The sequence below is a fragment of the Orycteropus afer genome, unplaced genomic scaffold, assembly GCF_000298275.1.
Source record: "Orycteropus afer afer isolate SDZICR_OR568_19922 unplaced genomic scaffold, OryAfe1.0 scaffold00026, whole genome shotgun sequence".
NCBI classification, from domain to species: Eukaryota; Metazoa; Chordata; class Mammalia; order Tubulidentata; family Orycteropodidae; genus Orycteropus; species Orycteropus afer.
The window spans coordinates 220,006-244,508 of NW_006921613.1; the positions used below are offsets into that span (position 1 = coordinate 220,006).

At 37.8% G+C, this 24,503-nt stretch overlaps 2 protein-coding genes across 2 annotated transcripts in view; one reads left to right on the forward strand and one right to left on the reverse strand.

Moving 5' to 3' along the window:
* Positions 1–5,380, forward strand: part of MNS1 (meiosis specific nuclear structural 1) — a 74,869-nt gene extending 69,489 nt beyond the window's left edge. Inside the window, exons 10-11 of the mRNA XM_007935132.2 lie at positions 3,529–3,654; positions 5,288–5,380. Of these exons, the coding sequence (XP_007933323.2) occupies positions 3,529–3,654; positions 5,288–5,380 (219 nt within the window). The remainder of the gene's footprint in view (positions 1–3,528; positions 3,655–5,287) is intronic.
* A 2,456-nt stretch (positions 5,381–7,836) lies between these two features.
* TEX9 (testis expressed 9) overlaps positions 7,837–24,503 on the reverse strand; it is a 66,889-nt gene continuing 50,222 nt past the window's right edge. The window contains exons 11-12 of the mRNA XM_007935135.2: positions 8,577–8,711; positions 7,837–7,914 (exon numbers count right to left, since the gene is read on the reverse strand). Of these exons, the coding sequence (XP_007933326.1) occupies positions 7,837–7,914; positions 8,577–8,711 (213 nt within the window). The remainder of the gene's footprint in view (positions 7,915–8,576; positions 8,712–24,503) is intronic.

Here is a 24,503-nt window from a genome sequence, read left to right on the forward strand (position 1 = left end):
AAAGGGACCAGTTTGCTGGTCTGATAGAGCCTGGTGGAACCACTGAGACTATGGCCCCTAGCTGCCCTTCAGGTCTGGAATTGAACCCACTCTGGTGGCTTCCAGCCAAACAGAAGACAGGCATATGAGGTGAACATTTACATTAGCTAGATACACTCCTTGGAGAGATCAATCATGGGAGGATAGTAGGGCTGTGTATGCACAGGGAGACAGCTCGGGGGGCAGGAGTGCATGGAGGGAAGGACACAGGGAAGAGGTAACTATGAGGAGGAAGTGGATGGGGAGCTGTTACATTGTGCGAAATTGTAGTCAATGTCATGAGATAGTATATGTAAGGTGCTGTATGGAAAGCGAATTTGCTCTGTAAATTTTCACTCAAATCACAATAAAAATTAAAAAAAAATGGATCAACACAGTGGCTACAGTGATGGGCTTAAGTATATCAAGGATTGTGAGGATGGCACAGGACCTGGCAATGTCTCTTTCTTTTGTACATGGGGTATTATTAGTCGGAGCTGACTTGTCAGCACCTAACAACAGTAATAATGTTTGGATACATGCCACAATGTAGCACCATTTACTATTATGAACCATTGTATGTACCTCAAATTTTTAACATAATAATCTTTACAGGCATTGGTTCATAACTATGGGTTGTACAAAAATTGGACATTCATAACTTGAGGGCTGCCTGTATATGCAAAAGAAACAAAAGCCAGAACTTAAATAGATATTTGTACATGAATGTTCAGAGCAGTTGAATGTTCAGAGCAGCACTATCTGCAGTAGCTAAAGGACAGAAACAACTCAAATGTCCATTAAATGATTAATGGATAAACAAGGTATGTTTTATACACACACACACACACACATATATACACACACAAAGGAATATTACTCAGCCATAAAAAGGAATGCAACAACATGGTTAAACATTGAAAAATTATGCTAACTGAAAGAAGTCAGGCACAAAAGGTCATATATTGTATGATTCCAGTTATATGAAATATCTAGAATGGTAAATCCAGAATGGAAATATGTGGAATGGGACAGAAAGCAAACTGGTGATTGCCAGGGGCTGGGCTATAGTGAGGAGTAGAAAGTGATTGTTTAATGGCTATGCAGTGTTTTTTTTTTTTTTTAATTTTAATGAGGTGATGAATATATTTTGGAACTAGAGTTAGTAGTAGTACAGCATTGTGAAATGTACACTTTAATATAGTTCATTTTGTTACATGAATTTCACCTTAATATAAAAAATTACGTCTAATAGGAGAGTAGACAAAAATATTCTCATGCGAAGTAATTCTAGTTTTAAATGGCTTTGGATCTGACTCTAACATACTATCCTTCTTCATCTTCATCTAGCAGCTTTGAAGAGTTACTAGGTTATATGTTGTTGTTATGTGCCATCAAGTCAGACCCGACTCACAGCAACTCCTCCTTGGGTTTCTGATGTGGTATCACTACAGAAGTAGATTGCCCACCCTTCCTTCTGGGTTTGAACCGCCAGCCTTCTGGTTAGCAGTCAAATGCCTTAGGCACTACGCTACCAGAACTCCCCTATAGAACCTAATAACAAATATTCTCCTTTATGGCTTATATGTGTTTGGGAGTGGTGTGAAGAAATTGTAACTTCAGCAAACTAATTATTTCAAGAAGCTCAGCATTACTATTACTTTAAGGTTGTCTTGTCGGGCCTGCATTACTATTTCAGTGCCTTTCGTTTCCTTTTCTATCTAATAGGTTTATTTGCTAAGCTCTTGGCAGGCAGGCTTGGAAAGTCTCTGGGTGGCCAAACATTTTACACTTGATTACTAACGTAAGAGTTAGTGGTAGGAACCTATCCAGCGGTGTTCTAAAAGAAAGCTCTGGCATTCTGCTTCCATAAAGATTACCCACTGTCATCAAGTTGATTCAGACTCATAGTGACCTTATAGGACAGAGTAGATCTGCCCCATAGGTTCCATAGGCTGTACATCTTTACCGTAACAGACTGACTTCTTTTTCTCATGGATAGGCTGATAGATTCAATCTGCTGACTTTTAGTTAGCAGTCTATTGCCTTAGTCACTGCACCACCAGCACTACTGCTCCATAAAGATTGTTGTTGTTGTTATGTGCCGTCGAGTCAGACCTGACTTACAGCGACCCCTCCTTGGGTTTCTGAGCTGGTATCACTATGGAAGTAGATTGCCCAGCCTTCCTTCCAAGAAGTGGCTGGTGGGTTTGAACCCTACGGAGCAATTCTGCTCTGTAACATATGAGGTCGCTCTGTGTCTGAATCAACATGACATCAACAAATTTGGTTTGGTGTATGGGCAGGCTTATTTGGATACAATTCCATGAGTGCTTTTAAGTCCTTTTTTTTTTTTTTAATTAATGTCACTAAAGGCACCAAAGGAGCTCTGGTGGCGAAGTGCCTAAAGCATTTGACTGCTAACCAGAAGGCTGGTGGTTCAAACCCACCAGCCACTCCTCAGAAGAAAGGTTGAGTAATCTACTTTTGTAGTGATACTGCCTCAGAAACCCAAGGAGGGGTTGCTATGAGTTGGATTGGACTCTGCAGCAGTGAGTGAAAGACAGAACTTTAATGTAGTTATCTAAAGATGATTCAGAACTCTTTCCTGAGAAATACTGGCTATCTTACTAGAACTTTTATTGTTACTTTTGCTAAATACAGGTTTCATATATAATACGTTTGTGAAAATATTTATCCATTAGATATCCCTATTCTGCTTTTTTCACAAACATTTTGTCTTACATTGTAGGCTATCTTTATCACCTGGCATATGATAAGCATTCCATAAATATTTGTTGGGCACTCTGGTAGCATAGTGCCTAAGGCACTTGACTGCTAACCAGAAGGCTGGCAGTTCAAACCCACCAGCCACTCCTCGGAAGGAAGATGGGGCAATCTACTTCCGTAGTGATACTGCCTTGGAAACCCATGGAGGGGTCGCTATGTGTCGGGTCCAACTCCACGGTACATAAAAACAACAACAAAAAATATTTGTTGGATTAGAAAATCACTCTTAGAACATAGTACATGGTAATGAAGACTTTGTTCTGAAAATATGTATTTCCCTCCCTAAAATCCCAATCACATAATTTTCTTATAACTTTAAAAGAATAGTGAAGGTAAAAGAAAGATATGTATTATCTACCCATCTAGTGTTTTTTGAAGGAGTCCTCTCTGGTGGTGCAAATGGTTAACACACCTGCCTGCTAACCAAAAGGTTGGAGGTTTGAATCTGCCCATGTTCACCTTGGAAGAAAGGCCTGGTGACCACCTTCCAAAACATCAGCCATTGAAAACCCTGTGGAACATACATAGTTCTACTGTACCATTCATTGGGTCACCATGAGTTGGAATTTACTCAGTGGCAGCTGATAGTCACTTTTAAACTACCACTATAAATAGTTCATCAATTTTGTCATAGAATTCACTGTGCAAATAGTTTTATTTGAAATGTTCTTAAGAGTCGTGTATTTTGTGAAAATCAATAAAGTTTTATTTACTTCCCAGGAACGTGAGCTGGAAGAATGGCAATTACAACAAAGAAGACAAGGTTGTATTAACACAATAATTGAAGAAGAAAGACTAAAACTTCTCAAAGAACATGCTACAAAATTACTAGGATATCTCCCTAAAGTAAGTGAGACTTGAAAAGTGTAATATTCCTAACTCCTGAGAGTGAAAAAAATTAGGATTTTAGGATTTCAGAGGACCCAGGTTTCGCTCACTTCTTACCCCGTTACTAAAGAGCATTGGAACCTTAACCTAAATACTTTCATCTGCTCTGGGCCCATTCAAATGTCTCTAAAATGACAGCATTGGTCTTGGCACATCCTTAGAAGTATGAGCAAGATTTTTTAAATTTAAATTTTAGAGTTTTTTTCCCTCCCTGTTCAGCATTAGTATAAAATAAAACTAAACTATCCTAGAGCCACTGTGATGTGTTGTATGCCAAAGATGATAATATATATGAAAATGTAATTGGTAACACCAGTAACAAATACACATTTGAACTGAGTCCAAGTTCAAACTGAGATCTGCTCTGTAGTAAGAAGTTGTTATTACTAGGTATTAGGAAACCTTAAGGCGATCTAGTGGCATAGTGCCTAAGGCATTTGACTGCTAATCAGAAGGTTGATGGTTCAAACCCACCAGCTGCTCCAAGGAAGGACAATGGAGCAATCTACTTCCATGAAGATTTACCACCTCAGAAACCCAGTGGGGGTTGCTGTTAGTTAGGATTGACTCCATAGCAATGAGTTTGTTTGTTTTGAGGCAATCTTGGTTTTCACAAGTACTTCCAGATAGCAAATGTTCATGTGTATTTGAGACACATTGTGACTATAAAATAATTGAGTTTCCCAAGGTTACAAATAAAATCACTATTCTTTAAATATGAAGGGCATGCCATTTGATATTTTATTCAGTCAGAAGAATGAAGTACATATTTTGTGTATGGTCCAGTGCTAAGTAAGCCCACAGAAAATGGAAATATATGAGTAGTTATTGCCTGTCCACAAGAACCTTATAGTCTAATTGGTTAGACGGGATTCCTGAATATGAAATGATGTGTTTATATGAAAAGCAATATATAATTGATACATTTCATAAAATAGACTATAAATCCTGGGAGAGTCTAGAGGTTTCAGTATTTTGAGGAGAAATAATTGTGGAGAAAGTAGGAGGGCCTTAATGATCCCAAATGACCAGAAGTATTTAGATTCTTTAGATAGAAAAATAATAAATACTTAAATAAATAAAGTCTTATTTTAAAGAGTCTTTTGCTGTATAAAGGAAGAAAATAGAGTGAAGAATTTCAAAGGCTTGCTTAAATGGCTTAACTCCAAAACTGAGGCATTTGTAGCCATCTCATGCATGAATCTTCCAAAGCTCAGTCCCTCCAGCCCTGGCCTTGCTCATATCTTATGATAGAGCTGTTTCAAGACAAAGGTGGGCTACAGTATTGGATAAATTCCCTCCCATCTAGTCAATCCAAGCAGGAGTAATATTCCTATGACAGTGCCTCCACTGAAGTTGGCAAATCAAGAAATCAAGTTGGTCTAAAAATGTTTATTACATTAAAGTCATAATATTTAGAAAATGTTGATGGTTCTTTTTTATTTTAAAATTCTGTTAGTTTTTTTTAATATTTTTCATTATTTTTGGGATAACTTTATTAACCTTATGTTCTATGAGTTTGCTAGTCTTAAAACACTTAGTTGAAATGTTCTAGCATTCAAAAGTAACCAACAAAATATTTTTCTTTTAGGGAGTATTTAAAAAAGAGGATGATATTGATATGCTTGGTGAAGAGTTTAGGAAAGCATATCAGAAAAGAAGTGAAGTTTGTGAAGAAAAGTGAGATCATCGAACTTTGGTAAAACCAAGATTGTTTTGTATGTTACCACTAGATGTCAGTGTAACTTTGGTTTTACAATTTGGTGACTTGGCCTAAAATATCACTATCTCATAATTTGTAAACAGTTATCTGTAAGAATACATTTTTAATATTAAAAATATTGCTGAATAAGTTTTGTAACAGAAAAAGTAATTTCATTTGTTGTTGTTGTGTGCCGTCGAGTTGGACCCGACTCATAGTGACCCCTCCTTGGGTTTCCAAGGCAGTATCACTATCACTACGGAAGTAGATTGCCCCATCTTCCTTCCAAGGAGTGGGTGGTGGGTTTGAACAGCCAGCCTTCTGGTTAGCAATCAAGTGCCTTAGGCACTATGCTACCAGAGCTCTGTAATTTCATTTAGTCAAACTATATTATTTTTGTACTGATAATCTGGTCTAAATTTGACATTATATTATACATTATGCAATATATACATGTTGCCATTGAGTCATTTCCAACTCAACAACCCTATACAACAGAGTAGTACTGCCCCATAGGGTTTCCAAGGCTGTAAATCTTTAAGGAAGCAGACGGCCACATCTTTCTTCCACACAGCAACTGGTTGGTTTGAACCACCATCTTTATGCCTAGCAGCCAAGCACTTAAGCACTGCACCATCAGATGGACTTCATGCCATATGTGTATGTGTGTATATTTGTGTATGTATGTATATATATTTGTGTATTTATATATATATATATTTCTTGCTGAAAGTGAGGATGACTTAAGGCACCTACTGATGAAGGTTGAAGAATACAGTCTGCAGTATGGATTACATCTCAACATAAAGAAAACAAAAATCCTCACAACTGGACCTATGAGCAGCATCACAATAAATGGAGAGAAATTGAGGTTGTCAAAGAATTCACGTTGCTTGGTTCTACAATCGATGCCAACGGAAGCAGCAGTCAGGACATTAGAGAATGTATAGCATTGGGAAAGTCAACTGCGAAGGAACTGTTTCAGGTGCTGAGGAGCAAGGATATCTCCTTGAGGACTAAGGTGCGCCTGACACAAGCCATGATATTTCCAATCGCCTCGTATGCATGTGAGAGCTGGACAATGAATAAGGAAGACCGAAGAAGAGTTGATGCTTTTGAGTTGTGGTGCTGGCGGAGAATGCTGAAAGTACCATGGACTGCTAAAAGAACTAACAGATCTGTCCTGGAGGAAGTGCAGCCGGAATGCTCCTTGGAAGCAAGAATGGCCAGACTTCGTCTCACCTATTTTGGTCATGTTGTAAGAAGGGACCATTCCCTGGAGAAGGATGTCATGCTTGGTAGGGTGGAGGGTCGACGAAAGAGGGGGAGGCCTTCAACGAGATGGATTGATACAGTGGCTGCGATGATGGGATCAAGTATAGCAGGGATTGTGGGGCTGGCGCAGGATCAGGCAGTGTTTCGTTCTGCTGTGCATGGGGTCGCTATGAGTCGGAAACGACTCGACGGCACTTAACAACAACAACAACAATATATATATATACACACACACACACACACAAATATACATACTTGTAATTTGCTTTATCACATATAAAAAACCAAACCAAACTCACTGCCATCGAGTCCGATGTGACTCATAGTGATCCCTCCTTGGGTTGCTGAGGCGGTATCGTTATGGAAGTAGATTGCCCAATCTTCCTTCTGAGGAGTGGCTGGTGGGTTTGAACTGCCAGCCTTCTGGTTAGCATCAAATGCCTTAGGCACTATGCTACCAGAGCTCCTTTATCATATATAATACATAAACATACATGAGAAAACAAATTATAAGCCATACTCAAGACACTTACTTCTTCATACCACTCCCACTGTTCAGAGTTTTTTCTGCATCCCTGTTTCTCAAGACATTATCTTCACCTTGACTAATAGAGAAGATACTCTAGCCCAAAGTAGACTGTCCTTTCTTTATATTACTATGTTTTCTTTGGGAATTTTATATCCTTGACTTGGTTTTAAAGCATCTTTTTCTGTGTACCTTCATGAGAAAAGAAAAGAGAGTGCAATACTCCATAACACTTTATTACCAAATGTGCTTAATCATCAATAAGAACTTAAAATAGAATTTCTCTCAGATAAACTGTCATTTATGAACTAGAGCTGACTCTCCAAAACTTAAATTTATTTTATATATTCAAGTGCAGTTGTGAAAGCATAAAAGAAAAAGGAGAGTAGGTCATAAGAAAGATAATTAAAAAGTTAAATTCTTTTTGCTTTATTTTATTAAATATTTCCTTTTCCAAATATAGTTTTGTATGCTCCAACTCTAAATAAGGAAATCTCTGAAATTATTTTGATTTCATTATCAAATATTGTCATTAATTACAAAGAATCAAAATAATTCAACCCATTACAATTTTTTCAAGTTTAAGAAAGTGATACCCATAACACACTATCAGTTATCTTCTAGAGATGTAGATCATTTATGAATTTCCCCATTCTAGTGCCTTCATAAATTCCTCTTCAGTGAAAGACAGCATCTTGGCAGCTTCAATATGCATCTGTAACAAAAAATATTTTCTAATTTAGTATTAAGAGTAGACCACAAAACAACCGGAAGTATGTGTGTGAGTGTGTGTCTATAATATGCTATTCACATGATAAGTAAGTTCTGTTGTAGAACTGTACTCTCTAATTCCAATAAACATGGTATTTGAAAGGGTAATTGAATTCATAGGCCAGACTATAAAAGCCTATATATCTATCAGTGGTACTGAACCTTCCTGTTAAGAGAATAATTCCGTAATAGTATAATACCTGGCCTTTACAAAAAGGGAAAGTGGCAGAACCATAAATTCTTATCTTCTCAACATGTGTCCCACGTATAGAGCAGTGAACAATAGAGGTTTGGAATATCTTCAAGGTTTTAAGAGGTAAACAATCTCCTAAGGCAATACTCATTCTTATATGGTACTTTCTTTAGTTGGGCAGGACCTATGTTGCATTTCCACTCCCATTTTCCATATTAAAAATTAACTTACACTGAAAATAAAAATTTGCTTGATGGCACATTATATATAAATCTTATATTTTACATATATAATGTATTTTATATTGAAAAATAAAGATCCCAAAATAAAAATTAAATGCCTAAAGTAAAAATACTCAATATTTTAGTAAAACAGTCCACATAATATATATGATTTTTTTAGTGTATACTCACCTTCTGCCTTTTTAAAACATCAATTAATTTTAATTGCTTCTTGAACCCTAGCATTAATTCTCCTTTCTGTTTTTCTAATTTCTTGTTTTCTGATTTCAAGGATTCAATTTTTTTCTGTACGTCATTTGCTATATCCTACAAAAGGGAAAAAAAAATACTCTATTTTCTTCCTTGAATATGCAGTCTTTTGATGGAAAAATTACAAAAATTATTTTTAAAACTCAAACAAAATTTTTGTAGATAAAAATTTCTTTGCATTAATCAATTATTAAAATTTTGATAGGTTTTAATCATGCTCAGGTATCTCTCATTTTAAAAAATGTTTTAAAAATAAGTTAATTCAGTTCTAGTTCCCAGCAATGGCAGAGTACACTGTATTGAACCAACTCTCCTGACAATACAAACTCTGGACAGTTGAAAAATATATTTGAAGGCATAAATAAATAATGAATAGTAAGCAGAAACTAGAGGGGATATGATTCTTGACAGTAGGAAAGCACACTGGTTAAGATGTGCATATAGCTGGCTTCACCTCTGAGTGCACTTCCCAATTCATGGGCTCACTGCCAAACTCACTGCCACTGGGTCGATTCCAACTCATAGCAACCCCATTGGGTTTCTGAGGTAGTAAATCGTTACAGAAATAGCTTGCCCCATCTTCTTTACGCAGAATGGCTGGTGGGTTTGAAGTGCCAGCCTTCTGGTTAGTAGTCAGATGCCTTTGGCACTGTACCACCAAAGCTCATTATCAAGCAAAAAGTAGCAGTTTTATTGAGCTGAGGAGTTAGAGGGCAGGGCTTTCAGAATGGTTGGAAATTTCCAGGTAAGAAATCCTGGAAAGGAGGGGGAACCTCAACATCTGCATATGTATGTCCCTCAACTATTTGCCCCACACCTAAATTCTGTGTGCAGAGTAAGACTCCAAGAAACCAAGAAAAAGCTGAACAAAAATTTCTGCCATTGTTCAGGGCAAGGGGACCAAGTTTGTAATGTTTATAAAAATTAACTGGATGAGCTTTGCAGCAATTTGGACATCACAGAAGAAGAACTGGTGAACTTTAAGACAGGTCAACAAAAATGATTGTACTTCCAAAAATGTTAAAGGAATTCTTTCAGGTAGAAAGAATACTATACAAGCAAGTAATCTGAATTTACACACATGAAAAAAAGAAAGAAAAAATATGTAAAAAGATGTAAAATGATTTTTTATAGAAAATCTCTTTAAAAGATAATTCAGTCTTTAAAGATAAAAAAATGATAATGTAAATGTGGAGTTTGTATATGTGAAGTAAAATGTATGACAACAGTAGCAAAAGTGCTGGGAACAGTGAAATGGAAATATGCTGTTATAAGGTTATTACATTATTCATAAACTGCTATAATTCTTGAAGGTAGACTGTAGTAAGTTAAAGATATGTATGATAAACACTAAAAGTTGTATACAGAAAGAGGTATAGATAATGAGCCAATATAGAAAAAACGGAATCATGAAATATCAAATTCAAAAGAAGGCAAGAAAAGAAGAGTGGGAGAAGAAAGAACAGATGGGACAAATAAAAGATAATACAGCAAGATAATAAACTTAAATCCAATTGTATTAATAACATTAACCATAAATGGCCTAACACCCAAATTAAAAAGTCAGAGATTATCAGATTGGATTAAAAAAACAAACTCAATTATATGTTGTCTACAGTAAACTCATTTTAAATACAAAGACAAAAGGGATTAAAAGTGAAAAGATGGAAAAAGGTATACCAATGCTAACACTAATTTTTTAAAAAGAAGCTATAGTTGTTTAATATCAGATGATGCACATATCAGAAAAAGAATATTACCAGGAATAAAGAAAGTTATGTCATAATAATAAAGGAGTTAATTAATCAAGAGAAAAATGACATAACTGAACATTGGGGCAATCTACTTCCATAGTGATACTGCCTCGGAAACCCAAGGAGGGGTTGCTATGAGTTGGGTCTGACTCGATGGCACATAACAACAACAACAACAACAACAAATAGCAGAGCTTTGAAATACATGATTCAAAAACTGATAGAGCTGAAAGGTGAAACAGACAAATCTACAATGTTAGAGATCAGTACTCCTTTCCTAATCTAACAAGTAGACAAAAATATATGTAAAGATACAGAAGACTTGAACAACACTATCAAACAACTTGACCTAACACTATTCAATGATTACAGAATATATAATCCTTTCAAGGATACATGAAACATGACCAATTTAAACCATATTCTGGGCCATAAAGCAAGTCTCCATAAAGGTACAATGATTCAAATAATACCAAATGCATTCTCTGCCCACAATGGTATTAAATTAAAAATAAGTAAGAAAGTTATTTGGAAAAATCAGCTGCTCACAATAGATTCCACTGTGGAGTTGATTGCCAGTCTCATCATGAGGAATACTACATCCAGCTGCCCAGACACTCAACCAGGCCTAGCCAAGTTGACACACAAACTTAACTACCACAATTCCACCCCTTGTCAACTTGGCACCTGTACAGATCATCAGTGGGTGGTATCTGTACAGATCTCTTCACAGGGTGACTCCAGTCCCCTAGTTCCTGAGTGGTGACCTCACCCCCTTGGCCTGGTGGGCCCTGTTCCTCTACCTCTTGGGCATGGCAGCCCTGCCCCCTCACTCTTGGGCAGCAGCTATGACAACATCCCATTGGCTCACATGAATGAGCAGCCCCACACTCCAGAACCAAGTTGGTGAAGGTCTGGCTCTTTGAAACCTAGGGGGCTGTGGTGGTTCCACCCCCAAAGGCCATGGTCCCACCCCTGAGGCTGAGGCAGCTCTGCTTCCTGTTTCCTTGGTCTCTGCTTCTGCCGATTAATGCTGAAGGCAACCCACTGTGCAGGAAATCTTCCTGCCTCAGAAGCACTCAGCTTTCTTGCTCCATGGGTCAGCCAACCTCCTACTCCATTTCATGCAGTTCTCTTCTACCAGTTACAACCCACTCTGCCAGGAAGCCGCCTGCACGTGGCATCCAGCTTTCTCCTCTGTGGGCTGGTAAGGCTGTTGCCGTCTCATGCTGGTCTCTGGGTTCTGCTACTGCTGTCTCACATGCTGGTCTCTCTCTGCCAGTCTCTTGGCTCTGCTGCTGCCATCTGTCATGCCACATGCCAGGGTCTCTCTGCCAGTGTCTTGGGTCAAGGATGCACTTCACTGCTGTTTCCACATTTTAGGTATCTGTCAGCAGCACCCCACTCTCAGTACCATATTCTGTTCTAGTTATTCTCTGACAAGAATATACCACCAATGGGATGGCTTGAACAAATAGGAGTTTATTCTCTTCCAGTTTGGGAGGCTAGAAGTCTGAGTTCCAAGTGCCAGGCTCTAGGGGCTATGTGAAAGCCCCTTTACCTTGGGCTTCAGTTCTGCCTCTTGCTGCCGGCCCACTGAAGCTAGAAGCATCTCTTCACTCAGGCAGCTACTGCCCAAGGTCCACAAGTAAAATGGCACAATCCCAATGTTACCAAACCACACAGCAGGCCATTAATTTAAGTCCATTTTAAGTCCCAAGATCGGCAGAGCATGTCAGGCTGCTGAACAACATGGCTACATACAGGGTTCAAGCATGCCATAAGCCAGAGACCACTCCCAAAGGTGTTTCTTATATACGGGAAGAAGACCACAAAGCCAAAGGCAGCTACTCAGCTTCTCACCGTAGATTCCACCATGGAGTTGATTGCCAGTCTCATCATGGGGAATACTACATCCAGCTGCCCGGCCACTCAACCACACCTAGCCAAGTTGACACAAAAACTTAATCACCACAAATGGATAAACTATGTTACATACACAGAATACTAACTATGCAACGTTAAAGAATAACAAATCCATGAAACACCTAATGACATGGATGAACCTGGAAGAGAGGGTGAGTGAAATAAGTCCATCACAAAAGGGCAGATATTATATGAATCTATTATAAAAGTCAAGGAAATGTTTATACATGCAAAGAAATACTCTTTCATGGTTGGGCTGGAGGGGAAGGGAAAATCACTAACTAGATTAGAAACACATATTGAGTGAAGGGAAAGGCAACAAACAAAAAGGTAAATACTATTACATACACAATGCTGCGTTATCAGTAATAACAAACATTAATCTACAAATAGATACACAGGTAGACAGTCAAGATGACCTGGTATGGATAGGCAAGCATGACTATACCCACAACCATATATAGGTTTGCCAGGTGATATTTCTATATATGTATTTGTATGTGCTTTGAAAACATCCATGTATATAGTAAAGCAAGGAGCTGTGGTGGTGTAGTGCATATCCTACAGCTATGCAAAGGAAAATATGGGAACAGTATTAAAAACTTTATGCTAGTAAATTTGACACAGATGAAATGGATAGATTCCTTGAAAGTCCCAACTAACCAAAATACACAAGAAGATACAGATAAGCTGAATACCTCTATATCTATTAACAATTGAAGTTAAAATCTTTCCACAAAAAACTTCAGACTCAGATGGCCTCACTTGTGAATTCTACCAAACATTTAAAGAAGAAATAATATCAATTCTACAGAAACTTTTCCAGAAAGTTGTGAACAGTGAACCAATTCATTTAACGGAGCATTACCTTGATCCAAAATGAAAAAAATATCTTGCAAAGAAACTATTGATTAAAATTGCCATGTGAAAACAGATACAAAAAATCATAATGTTAGGAAATCTAACCCAACAATATATAAAAAGAATAATGACATACCACCACCAAGTGGGCTTTAACATTTGAAAATCAATTGATATAATTCAGGTTAACAGATTGAAAAAGAAAATTAACCTCTCAATAAAAAATATTTGACACATCCAACATCTATTACTGATAAAATCTCTCAGCAAAGTAGGAACAGAAGGGAACTTCCTCAAGGGGAAGAAGGACAATACCTAGAGGTAACATCATATTTAATGGCAAAAGACTGAATTATTTTCCTCTATTATTGAGAAAAAGACAAGGATATCCACTCTCAGTACATCCATCCATCATTGTACTGAAGGTTTGACCCAGTACAATAAGGTTCCACCCAGTGCAATAAGGTTCCATAAAGAAATACTAGGCACTCAGATGGAAAAGGAAAAAGTAAAACTTTTTTTATTCATAGACAACATGATCATCCATATCAGAAGTCAGTAATTCAAATGTGAAAAAATAATCTTTTAACCAAATCCTGGAACACATGCAAAAATATGAGACTTGATCATTACATCATATATAAAAACTCAACTACACCTTAAAAGCTACAGCCATGCAACTTCTATAAGAAAATATCTTAGTGATAGTAGGTTTGACAAAGAATTTTTAAATAGGACAAATAGAAAGGGAAAAATTACCTATAAATTGGACTGCAACAAAATTTTAAATTTTACACTTCAAAAGTCAGTGTTACAAAAATAAAAAGCAAGCTACAGACTGGGATAAAATATTTGCAAAACATATCCGACCAAAGACTTGTAGCTAGGATATGTTACAACTCATTTCTAATAATAAGACAGACAATCCAATTTTAAAAATGAACAAAATGAGGTAAAAACTAAAGAAAACTGAATATAGTCTGAATCAAATGTGTCAAAAATAATTACAACAAATATACCATACTAAGGTAGATATTACTGGTAATCATAGGGAAGGTACAGAACTTATAGAAATTCTTTATACAGCTTTATAATTTCTCTGTAAATCTAAAATTTTTCTAAAAACTAAAGTCCATTAAATTTCTTTTACTGAACAAAAGATTTTTACAGACATTTCACCAAAGAATATATGAAGATCACAAACAAGCTTGTGAAAAGATGCTCAATATCACTAACTGTTGTTATGTGCCCATCAATTTTGACTTAGAGTGATCCTATAGAACAGAGTAGAAATGTCCCATAGGGTTTTCTGGGCTATAATCTTTACAAGAGCAGATCACCAGTTATTGTTTGTTTTTTCCACCCATGGAACTGTTGGGTGGGTTGGAAATGCAGACCTTTCATTTTTTAGTGGAAGACTTAACCAATGCTTCTTTCATTAATTGTTAAGGAAATGAAATTAAAACTACATAAATACTATTATGCACTCAATAGAACAGTTCAAATTTAAGATAGACTATATCAAGTATTTAGAGACCATCTAAAGAATAGATTTGATGCACTGAACACCAGTGACAGAAAACCAGAAGAACTGTGGGATGACATCAAGAGCATCATCCATGAAGAAAGGAAGAAGTCATTAAAAAGACGAGAAAAGACCAAAATGGATGTCAGAAGAGACTCTGAAACTTGTCCTTGAGTGGAGAGTAGCTAAAGCAAATGGAAGAAATGACAAGATAAAAGAGCTCAACAGAAGATTTCAAAGAGCAGCTTGAGCAGGCAAAGCCAATTACTATAATGAAATGTGCAGAAACCTGGAGTTAGAAAACTGTAAGGGAAGACCATGCTTGGCATTTCTCAAGCTGAAAGAACTGAGGAAAAAATTCTAGCCTCGAGTTGCAATACTGAAAAATTCTATGGGCAAAATACTGAATGATGCAGGAAACATCAAAAGAAGATAGAAGGAATACACAGAATCACTGGGCCAAAAAGAACTGGTCGATCTTCATGCATTTCAGGAGGTGACATATGATCAAGAACCAATGATACTGAAGGAAGAAGTCGAAGCTGCACTGAAGGAAGTGGCAAAGAACAAGGCTCTAGGAATTGACGGAATACCCATTGAGATGTTTCAACAAAAAGATGCCCCGCTGGAGGCACTCACTTGGTTATGCCAAAAGACAGCTACCTGGCCAACTGACTGGAAGAGATCTGTATTTGTTCCCATCCCAAAGAAAGGTGATCCCACAGAATGTGGATATTATCAAACAATATCATTAATATTGCACATAAGTAAATTCTAACTGAAGATAAATCAAAAACGGTTGCAGCTGTGTATTGACAAGAGAACTTCCAGAGGTGCAGGCTGGATCCAGAAGAGGACGTGGAACAAGGGGTATCATTGCTGATGTCAACTGGATCTTGGCTCAAGGCAAAGAATACCAGAAAGATGTTTACTTGTGTTTTATTGACTATGCAAAAGCATTTGATTGTGTGTATCATAACAAACTGTGGATAACATTGAGAAGAATGGGAATTCCAGAACACTTAATTGTACACATGAGGAACTTGTATATAGACAAGGAAGCTGTTGTTTGAACAGAACAAGGGGACACTGCATGGTTTAAAATCAAGAAGGGATTGTGTCAGGGTTGTATCCTTTCACCATACTTATTCAATCTATATGCTGAGCAAATAATCTGAGAAGCTGGACTACATGAAGAAGAACGTGGCATCAAAATTGGAGAAAGAACCATTAACAACCTGCAATATGCTGACGACACAACTTTGCTTGCTGAAAGTGAGGATGACTTGAAGCACTTACTGATGAAGACTGAAGACTACAGTCTGCAATATGGATTACATCTCAATATAAAGAAAACAAAAATTCCACAACTGGACCTATAAGCAGCATCACAATAAATGGAGAAGAGATTGAAGTGTCTAAGACTTCACATTGCTTGGTTCTATGATCAACGCCAATGGAAGCAACGGTTGGGACATCAGACAACATATAGCACTGGGCAAGTCAGCTGCAAAGGACATCTTTCAAGTGCTGAGGAGCAAAGATGTCTCCTTGAAGACTAAGGTGAGCCTGACACAAGCCATGATATTTTCAATAGCCTCATATGCATGTGAGAGCTGGACAATGAATAAAGAAGACTGAAGAAGAATTGATGTTGTGGTGCTGGTAAAGAATGTTGAAAGTGGCATGGACTGCTAAAAGAACTAACAAATCTGTCCTGGAGGATGTACAGCCGGAATGATCCTTGGAAGCGAGAATGGCCAGACTTCGTCTCACTTACTTTGATCATGTTATCAAAAGGGACCATTCCCTGGAGAAGGATGTCATCCTTGGTAAGGTGGAGGGTTGACGAAAGAGGGGAAGGCCCTCAACGAGATGGACTGACACAGTGATTGTGGCAATGGGCTCAAGTTTAGCAAGGATTGCGGAGCTGGTGCGGGACAGGGCAGTGTTTCGTTCTGCTGTGTATAGAGTTGCTATGAGTCAGAGACGACTCGATGGCACCTAACAAGAACATATCAAATATTTGTGGGGATGTAGAACAGCTAAAATACTTGCTTGTGGGAACTTAAATTGGTACCAACAGTTTGAAAAACAGTTTGGCAGTTAAAACATATATGCAATGCAAATGCAACACACTGCCATTGAGTTAGATCCGACTCATAGTGACTGCTCCTTGGGTTTCTGAGGTGGTATCAATATGGGAGTAGATTGCCCAACTTCCCTTCTGATGAGTGGCTGGTGGGTTTGAACCAACAGCTTTCTGGTTAGCAGTCAAAATGTCTTAGGCACCATGCCACCAGAGGTCCCAGTTAAACATATATCTAACACAAACTAGACACTGACTCCTAGGTATTTAACCAAGAGATATGAAAGCATATGTCCACACAAGGACTTATGCATGAATGTTCATGACAGCTTTGTTAAAGCCTCAAACTGGAAACAATCCAGTAGGCCAATGGGTGGGCAAATTCTGGTATATTCATGTTTTGCTGTCAATTTCAACTCACAGTGACCCTGTAGGACAGGAGAACTGTCTCATAGGGATTCCAATGCTGTAAATATTTATGGAAACAGACTGCCTCATCTTTTTTTCATGCAGCAGCTGGTAGTTTGAACTGCTAACCTTTTCTAGCAGCTGAGTGCTTTAACCACTACACTACCAGGACTCCATACTATGAGTGAAATGAAATTAACCATTGTCACACACAATAAACTGAATAGATCTCAATTATGTTGAGGGAAAGAAATCACACAAAAATGGGAGGTTTGATTTCATATATATATATAATTCTACAAAATGCAAACTAGTTGCCTGGGAATGGGGGTGGGTGAAGAGTATGGATTACAGCAGGACACACAGAAACTTTTTGGAGTGATGGATATATTCATTATTATTTTGGCGGTTGTTTTGCTTTAAACATGTATAGTTTATTTATGTCACTTATACTCCAATAAAAAAATTTTAAAAAATGTATACTTAATGATAGGGTAATGAAAAAAATTAGTTGTAGGATACAACTAAAGCAACACTTTGAGGGAAATTTTAGCTTTAAATACTTGTGTTAGAAAAGAAGGTTTAAAATCAATAACCTAAGCTTTCACCTTAAGAAGCTTAAAAAACTAAAAAAAGGAGCTAAAGTAAAACTAAAGTAGACAAAAGAATATAAGAAGAATTTGGTGAAACAGAAAACAGAAGAGAGAAAATAAAACCAAAATTTTTATCTTCAAAAAGATTAATGAAGGCCAAAGCAGAGGTGGTTGTTGATAGCTGCTGTTGTGAAGACCCCATGCACAGCAGAACAAAACACTGCCCACTCCTGTCATCCCCGTGCTGGGTGTGGATCAAACGATTGTGATCCACAGAGTTGTCATTTGCCGATTTTCAGAAGGAGATCACCAGGCCTTCTTCCTGGTCTTAGTCTGAAAGTCTGATGAAACCTGTGCAGCATCTCAGCAACATGTTAGCCTCCACTAACAGATGGGTGGTGGCTGTGCATGAGGTGCACTGTTGGGAATCAGACAGGGTCTCTGGCATAGAAGGCGAGAATTCTATCTCTGAAGCACCGAAGGCCCCTCACACAGAGATTTTAGGGTGTTTATGCATACTTCTAAGGCGCTCTGGTGGCGTAATGGGTAAGGCATTTGGCTGCTAACCAAATGGTCACGGTTCAAACCCAACAGCTGCTCTGCGGGAGGAAGAAGAGGTGATCTGTTTCTGTAAAGATTTACAGCCTTGGAAACACAATGGGGTCACTTTGAGTCAGAATTGACTGGATGGCAAACAGTATGTCTCCATGCAGCACTACCCACCAGAAAAGGAGCACCCAGTGATCAACAAGAATTTTCTAAATAGAATATCATGCCATCTGCAACTATACTTTTCATTTTAATTTGGCCTAATTTCTTCGGAGGCTATCCATTGTGCCCATTCCAAGGAGGGGGTGATTCAGAAGAATGTGGAAATTGCCAAACAGTATCACTGATGTCACATGCAGATAACACTGTGAAGAATGGGAATTCCAGAACTCTTAATTGTGCTCCTGAGCTACCTGTACATAGACCAAGAAGCAGTTGTTCAAACAGAGCAAGGGAATACTGCGTGGTTTAACATCAAGAAAGGTATGCATCAGGGTTATTGCCTTTCACCATACTTATTCAATCTGTATGCTGAGCAAATAATCTGAGAACCTGAACTATATGAACACTGCATCAGAATTGGAGCTAGGCTCATTAACAAGCTACAATATGCAGATGACACAACCTTGCTTGCTGAAAGTGATGATGACTTGAAGCATTTACTGAGATCAATATAAAGAAAACAAAAATCCTCACAACTAGACCAATAAGCAACATCATGATAAATGGAGAAAAGACTGAAGTTCTCGAGGATTTCATTTTACTTGGATCCACAATCAATGCCCATAGAAGCAGCAATCAAGAAATCAAATGATGTATTGCAGTGGGCAAATCTGCTGCAAAGGACCTCTTTACAGTTCTTAAAAGCAAAGATGTCACTTTGAGGACCTCAGTATTTTCAATCACCTCATATGCACGTGAATACTGGACAATGAATAAGGAAGACTAAGAAGAATTAATGCATTTTAATTGTGGTGTTTGCAAAGAATAGTGAATATACCACGGACTACCAGAAGAATGAGCCTGTTTTGGAAGTACAGCCATAACACTCCTTAGAAGGTAGGAGGGTTAGACTTTATCTTATGTACTCTGGACATGTTATCAAGAGGTACCAGTCCCTGGAGAAGGACATCATGTTTGGTAAGGTAGAGAGAGGGTCAATGAAAACGAGGAAGACCTTCAAAGAGATGGCTTGACACAGTGGCTGCAACAGTGGTCTCAAACAGCAATGACTGTAAGGATGGTGTAGGACCAAGCACAGTTTTGTTCTGTTTTACATAGGTTCACTATGAGTTGGAAGAAATTCAATGGCAACTAACAACAGCAACATAATCAATCTTGCATTCCTAGGATAAATTCTACTTGGTCATTTTATATAACACTGTATTTTGCTGGATATGATTACTAATATTTAATTGAGAATTTTTGCATCTACAGTCATAAGATACTGGTTTGTATTTTTCCTCTTTTTTTTTTCTGGTTTTTGTATCAAGGTAGTATTGGTCTCATAGAATGAATTGGAAAGTGCTCCCTTGTCTTCTAATTTTTGGAAGAGTTTGTGAAGAATTGGTATTAATTTATATTTGAATGTTTGGTAAAGGAGCCCTCCTGGTTCAAATGGTTAAGTGTTTGGCTGCTGACAGAAAGGTTGGTGGTTTGAACATACCCAGGAGCTCCACAGGAGAAAAACCTGATGATCTGCTTTTATAAAGATTATATAGCCAGGGAAATGCTATGGGGCAGTTCTACTCTGTCTCATGGGGTCACTATAAGTCAGAATAGACTTAACAACACCCAACAATAACAAATATTTGGTAGACTTCACCAGTGAAGTCAAATGCTGCTGGATTTTTCCTGTTGGGGGTTTTTACATGGCTAATTCAATCACTTGGCTTATTGTAAGTCTATTTAGATTTTCCATTTCTTCTTTAGTCAGTTTTGGTAGTTCATGTCTTTCTAGAAATTTGTCTATTTCACCTAAGTTACCCAACTTAGTTCCTATTATTTCCTTATAATTATTTTCACTTCTGTAAGGTTAGTAGTAGTGTCTCTTCTTTTACTTCGGATTTTAGTAATTTGAATAATCTCTCTTGTGCTCACTCTCTCTTTTTACTGGCCAGTCTAAACATTTGTCAATTTTGTTGTGCTTTTCCAAAGAACTAGCTTTTGGTTTCTGTGATTTTTCTATTCTCTATTTCATTGATAATAATAAGAATCTAATCCTTATTATGGGAGCTCTGGTAGCATAATGCCTAAGGCACCTGACTGCTAACCAGAAGGCTGGTGGTTCAAACCCACCAGCCACTCCTCGGAAGGAAGATGGGGCAATCTACTTCCGTAGTGATACTGCCTAGGAAACCCACAGAGGGGTCGCTATGAGTCAGGTCCGACTCGACGGCACATAACAACAACAACAACAACAATCCTTATCATTTCCTTCTTTTTCCTTGCTTTGGATTTAGTTTGCGTTTCTTTTTCTATCCTTAAGTTGAAAAGTTAGGTTGTTGATCTGAGATGTTTTGTCTTTGTTTAGTAATTTATTTTATTGTGGTATGTATGTAACAAACATGTGACATTTCAACAGTCTTCACATATACAATTCAGTGACAGCCCTAAACCAAACCAAAAACCAAACTCACTGCCATCAAGTCAGTGCTGATTGATAGTGACACCCATAGGATTTCTGAGGTGGTAAATCTTAATGGAAGAAGACTGCCATATCTTCCTTCTTCAGAGCAGCTGGTGGGTTTAATGGCTAACCTTCTGGTTAGCAATCAGATGCCTTAGGCACTGCGCCACCAGAGCTCCTTAGTGACAGCCCAGCTATCATTAATTATGTTCATCATGTGACATTAATTAACGTCCATCATATTGTTCAACCATCTCCCTTATCTTCTTTAATGTAGACATTCACAGCCATAAACTTCCCCTTTACCTGCATCCCATAAATTTTGCTATGTTGCATTTTTGTTTGCATTTACCTCAAAAAAAAAAAAAAAAAGATTAACGAATTGTTAACAAGACTGACTGATCAAGAAAAAACTCAAAACAGATGTCACAAAATAATATAACCTATATAATTCCATTTATATGAAATTCAAGAAAAGGTAATCAGAACAGTAGTTCTGAGAAGGGGATATATTGATTGGAAAGAAGTACAAAGGATCTGTCTGGGGGTGATGAAAATATTCTTTAATTCATTGTGGTGGTGTTTACATGAGTATGTTTAAGAGCCAAAAACTCCCCAAACTTATCTGTGTATTATTATTATTATTTTAAAATTGTGATTTGGGTGAAAATTTATAGAGCAAATTCACTTTCCATACAGCAGTTCACATATACTTTGTCTCATGACACTGACTACAATTTACCCCAATGCAACAGCTCCCCTCCCAGGTCCTCCTGATAGTTACCTCTTCCCTGTGTCCATCCCTCCATGCACTCCTGTCCTCTAAGCTGTCTACCTGTGCACTAACAGCCCTCTTTCTCCCATGATTGTTCTCTCCAAGGAGTGTATCTACCTCAGGTAAATGTTCAACTCATATGCATGTCTTTTGCTTGGCTGGAAGCCACAGGTGTGGATTCAATTTCGGACCCAAAGGACTGCTAAGGGCTATAGTCTCAGGGGTTCCACCAGGTGCTATCAGACCAGCAAAGCTGGACCCCTTTTTTGTTTTCCAAATGATTTTGAGTTTTGTTCCATATTGTTTTCCCTCTTTATCCAGGATCACCTATATAGATCACCCTCCGAGTGGTTGACAGTGGTAGACAGGCACCATTTAATTCTTCTGGTATCATAGTCATATAGACTGTGGATCGCATGGTTTACCACTCACTAGGACTAATTGTTTCCATGAATCTTTGGTTTTCTTCTTTCTTCTTTGCTCCGGACAGGAGTGACCCATCATTGCATCTAGATGGCTGCTTGTAAGCTTTTAAGATCCCAGTCGCGACTGGATAAAGTAGGAGGTAGAACAATGTTTTGTGTAGTACATAATGCCAATTAAGCTTGATGTCCCCTGCGACTATGGTCCCGAGCCCACCAGTTCAACTACTCGGGCCCTCTGGGTAGCTGGCTGTAATCAAGAATTGACTACAACCTTGCCCCTTGTCAGCTCTACTATACACCTGGGAATTCTTACAGATCATACAAATAGGACCATTGTCTGCCAACCCTATACAGGATCTTGGGTACATTCCCCACTTCATAGACATACCTAATAGTTCAGCCTGTCCACCCATATACCCATGTTTGCCTTCACTGGCAACGCAGTACTATATGTACAAAAGGGTTCATCTTTGTTGTCTGTACCTCCCATGTACTTCTCTCTGTCTTCCTCTTCCTTAATGCCACCATGTCAATCACCCACATTTGGTACGTTGCCCTTCTCTTCACCCAAATCAATACTTATCTCTACCTATCTAATAGTGTTCCTCTACCCTCCCCTCCAATCCCTGGTAACCAACAAAGAAAATTTCCTTCCATATATAAACCTTTCCTTGACTTTTATAATAACAGACAAATACAATATTTGTCCTTCTGTGACTGACTTATTTCACTCAGCATAATGTCCTCCAAGTTCATCCATGTTATGCAGTGTTTTGCAGATTCTACGTTATTCTTTAGGGTTGCACAGTATTCCATTGTGTGTATGTACCACAGTTTGGTTATCCATTCCTCAGTTGATGGACATCTAGGTTGTTTTCATCTTTTGGCTATTGTAAATAATGTGATGAAGATGAGTGTTCACATGTCTGTTCTTGTCATGATTCTCACTTCTTTAGGATATATACCTATTAATGGAATGGCTGGGTCAAACGGTATTTCTAATTCCAACTTTTTAAGGAATCACCATACTGCTTTCTGCAGTGGTTGTATCATTTTACATTCCCACCAGCAGTGTATGAAAGTCCCAATCTCTCCACATCCTTGCCAGAATTTGTTATTTTCTGTCTTGTTGAATTTGCTACTAGTGCTAAGGCAAGATGGTATCTCACTGTTGTTCTGATTTGCATCTTTCTAATAGCTAATGATCATGAGCATTTATTCATGTTTGTTGGCCACCTGATTATCCTTCTTTGTGAAGTGTCTATTCATGTCTTCTGCCCATTTTAAATTGGATTATTTGTCTTTTTGTTGTTGAGGTGTTGTGGTTTTCTATAAATTCTAGAGATAAGTCCCTTGTCAGATATGTCATTGCCAAATATTTTTTTTCCAAATACGTAGGTTCTCTTTTGACTGTTTTGGAGAAGTTTTTGGAAGCACATAAAAATTTAATTTTTAGAAGGTCCCATTTATCTAGTTTCTCTTCTGCTGTTTGTGCATTTTGGGTTATGCTTGATAGTCTATTTATGTCATATATTAGGGCCCCTAAATTTGTGCCTAGTTTTTGCTTGAGGAACTTCATAGTTTTAGGTTTCACATTTGAGTCTTTGATCCATCTGGAGTTAGTTTTTGTGTGTGGTGTGAGGTACAGATCCTGTTCCATTTTTCTGCAAATGGATATCCAGTTTTGCCAGCACCATTTATTAAACAAACATTCTCTTCCCCATTTAATGGATTTGGGACCTTTGTCAAAGATCAGCTGACCATAGAAAAATGGATCTATTTCTGGGTTCTCAATTCTATTCCATTGGTCCATGTGTCTGTCATTATATCAATACCAGGCAGTTTTGACTACTGTGGCTGTGTAGTAGGTTTTGAGATCCGGCAGTGTGAGAACTCCTGCTTTGTTCTTCTTGAATAGTGCTTTGCTTATCCAACGTCTCTTTCCTTTCCATTTAAAGTTAGTGATTGGTTTTTCCATATCCTTAAAAAATGTTGACAGGATCTGGATTGGGATTGCACTGACTTATAGATTGCTTTGCATTTTCACAATATTCAATCTTCCTATCCACGAGCATGGGATGTTTTTCCATTTATGTAGATCTCTTATGGTTTCTTGAAGTAGTTTTTTCTATACTTTTCTTTGTATAGGTATTTTGTGTCCCTGGTAAGATTTATTCCCAAGTATTTTATTTTTTTGGTAGCTATTATAAATGGTATTGGTTTCCTTATTTCTTTTTCAGCAATCTTTTTGCTGGTGTAGAGGAATCCAACTGATTTTTGGATGTTGATCTTATATCCTGCCACGATGCTAAATC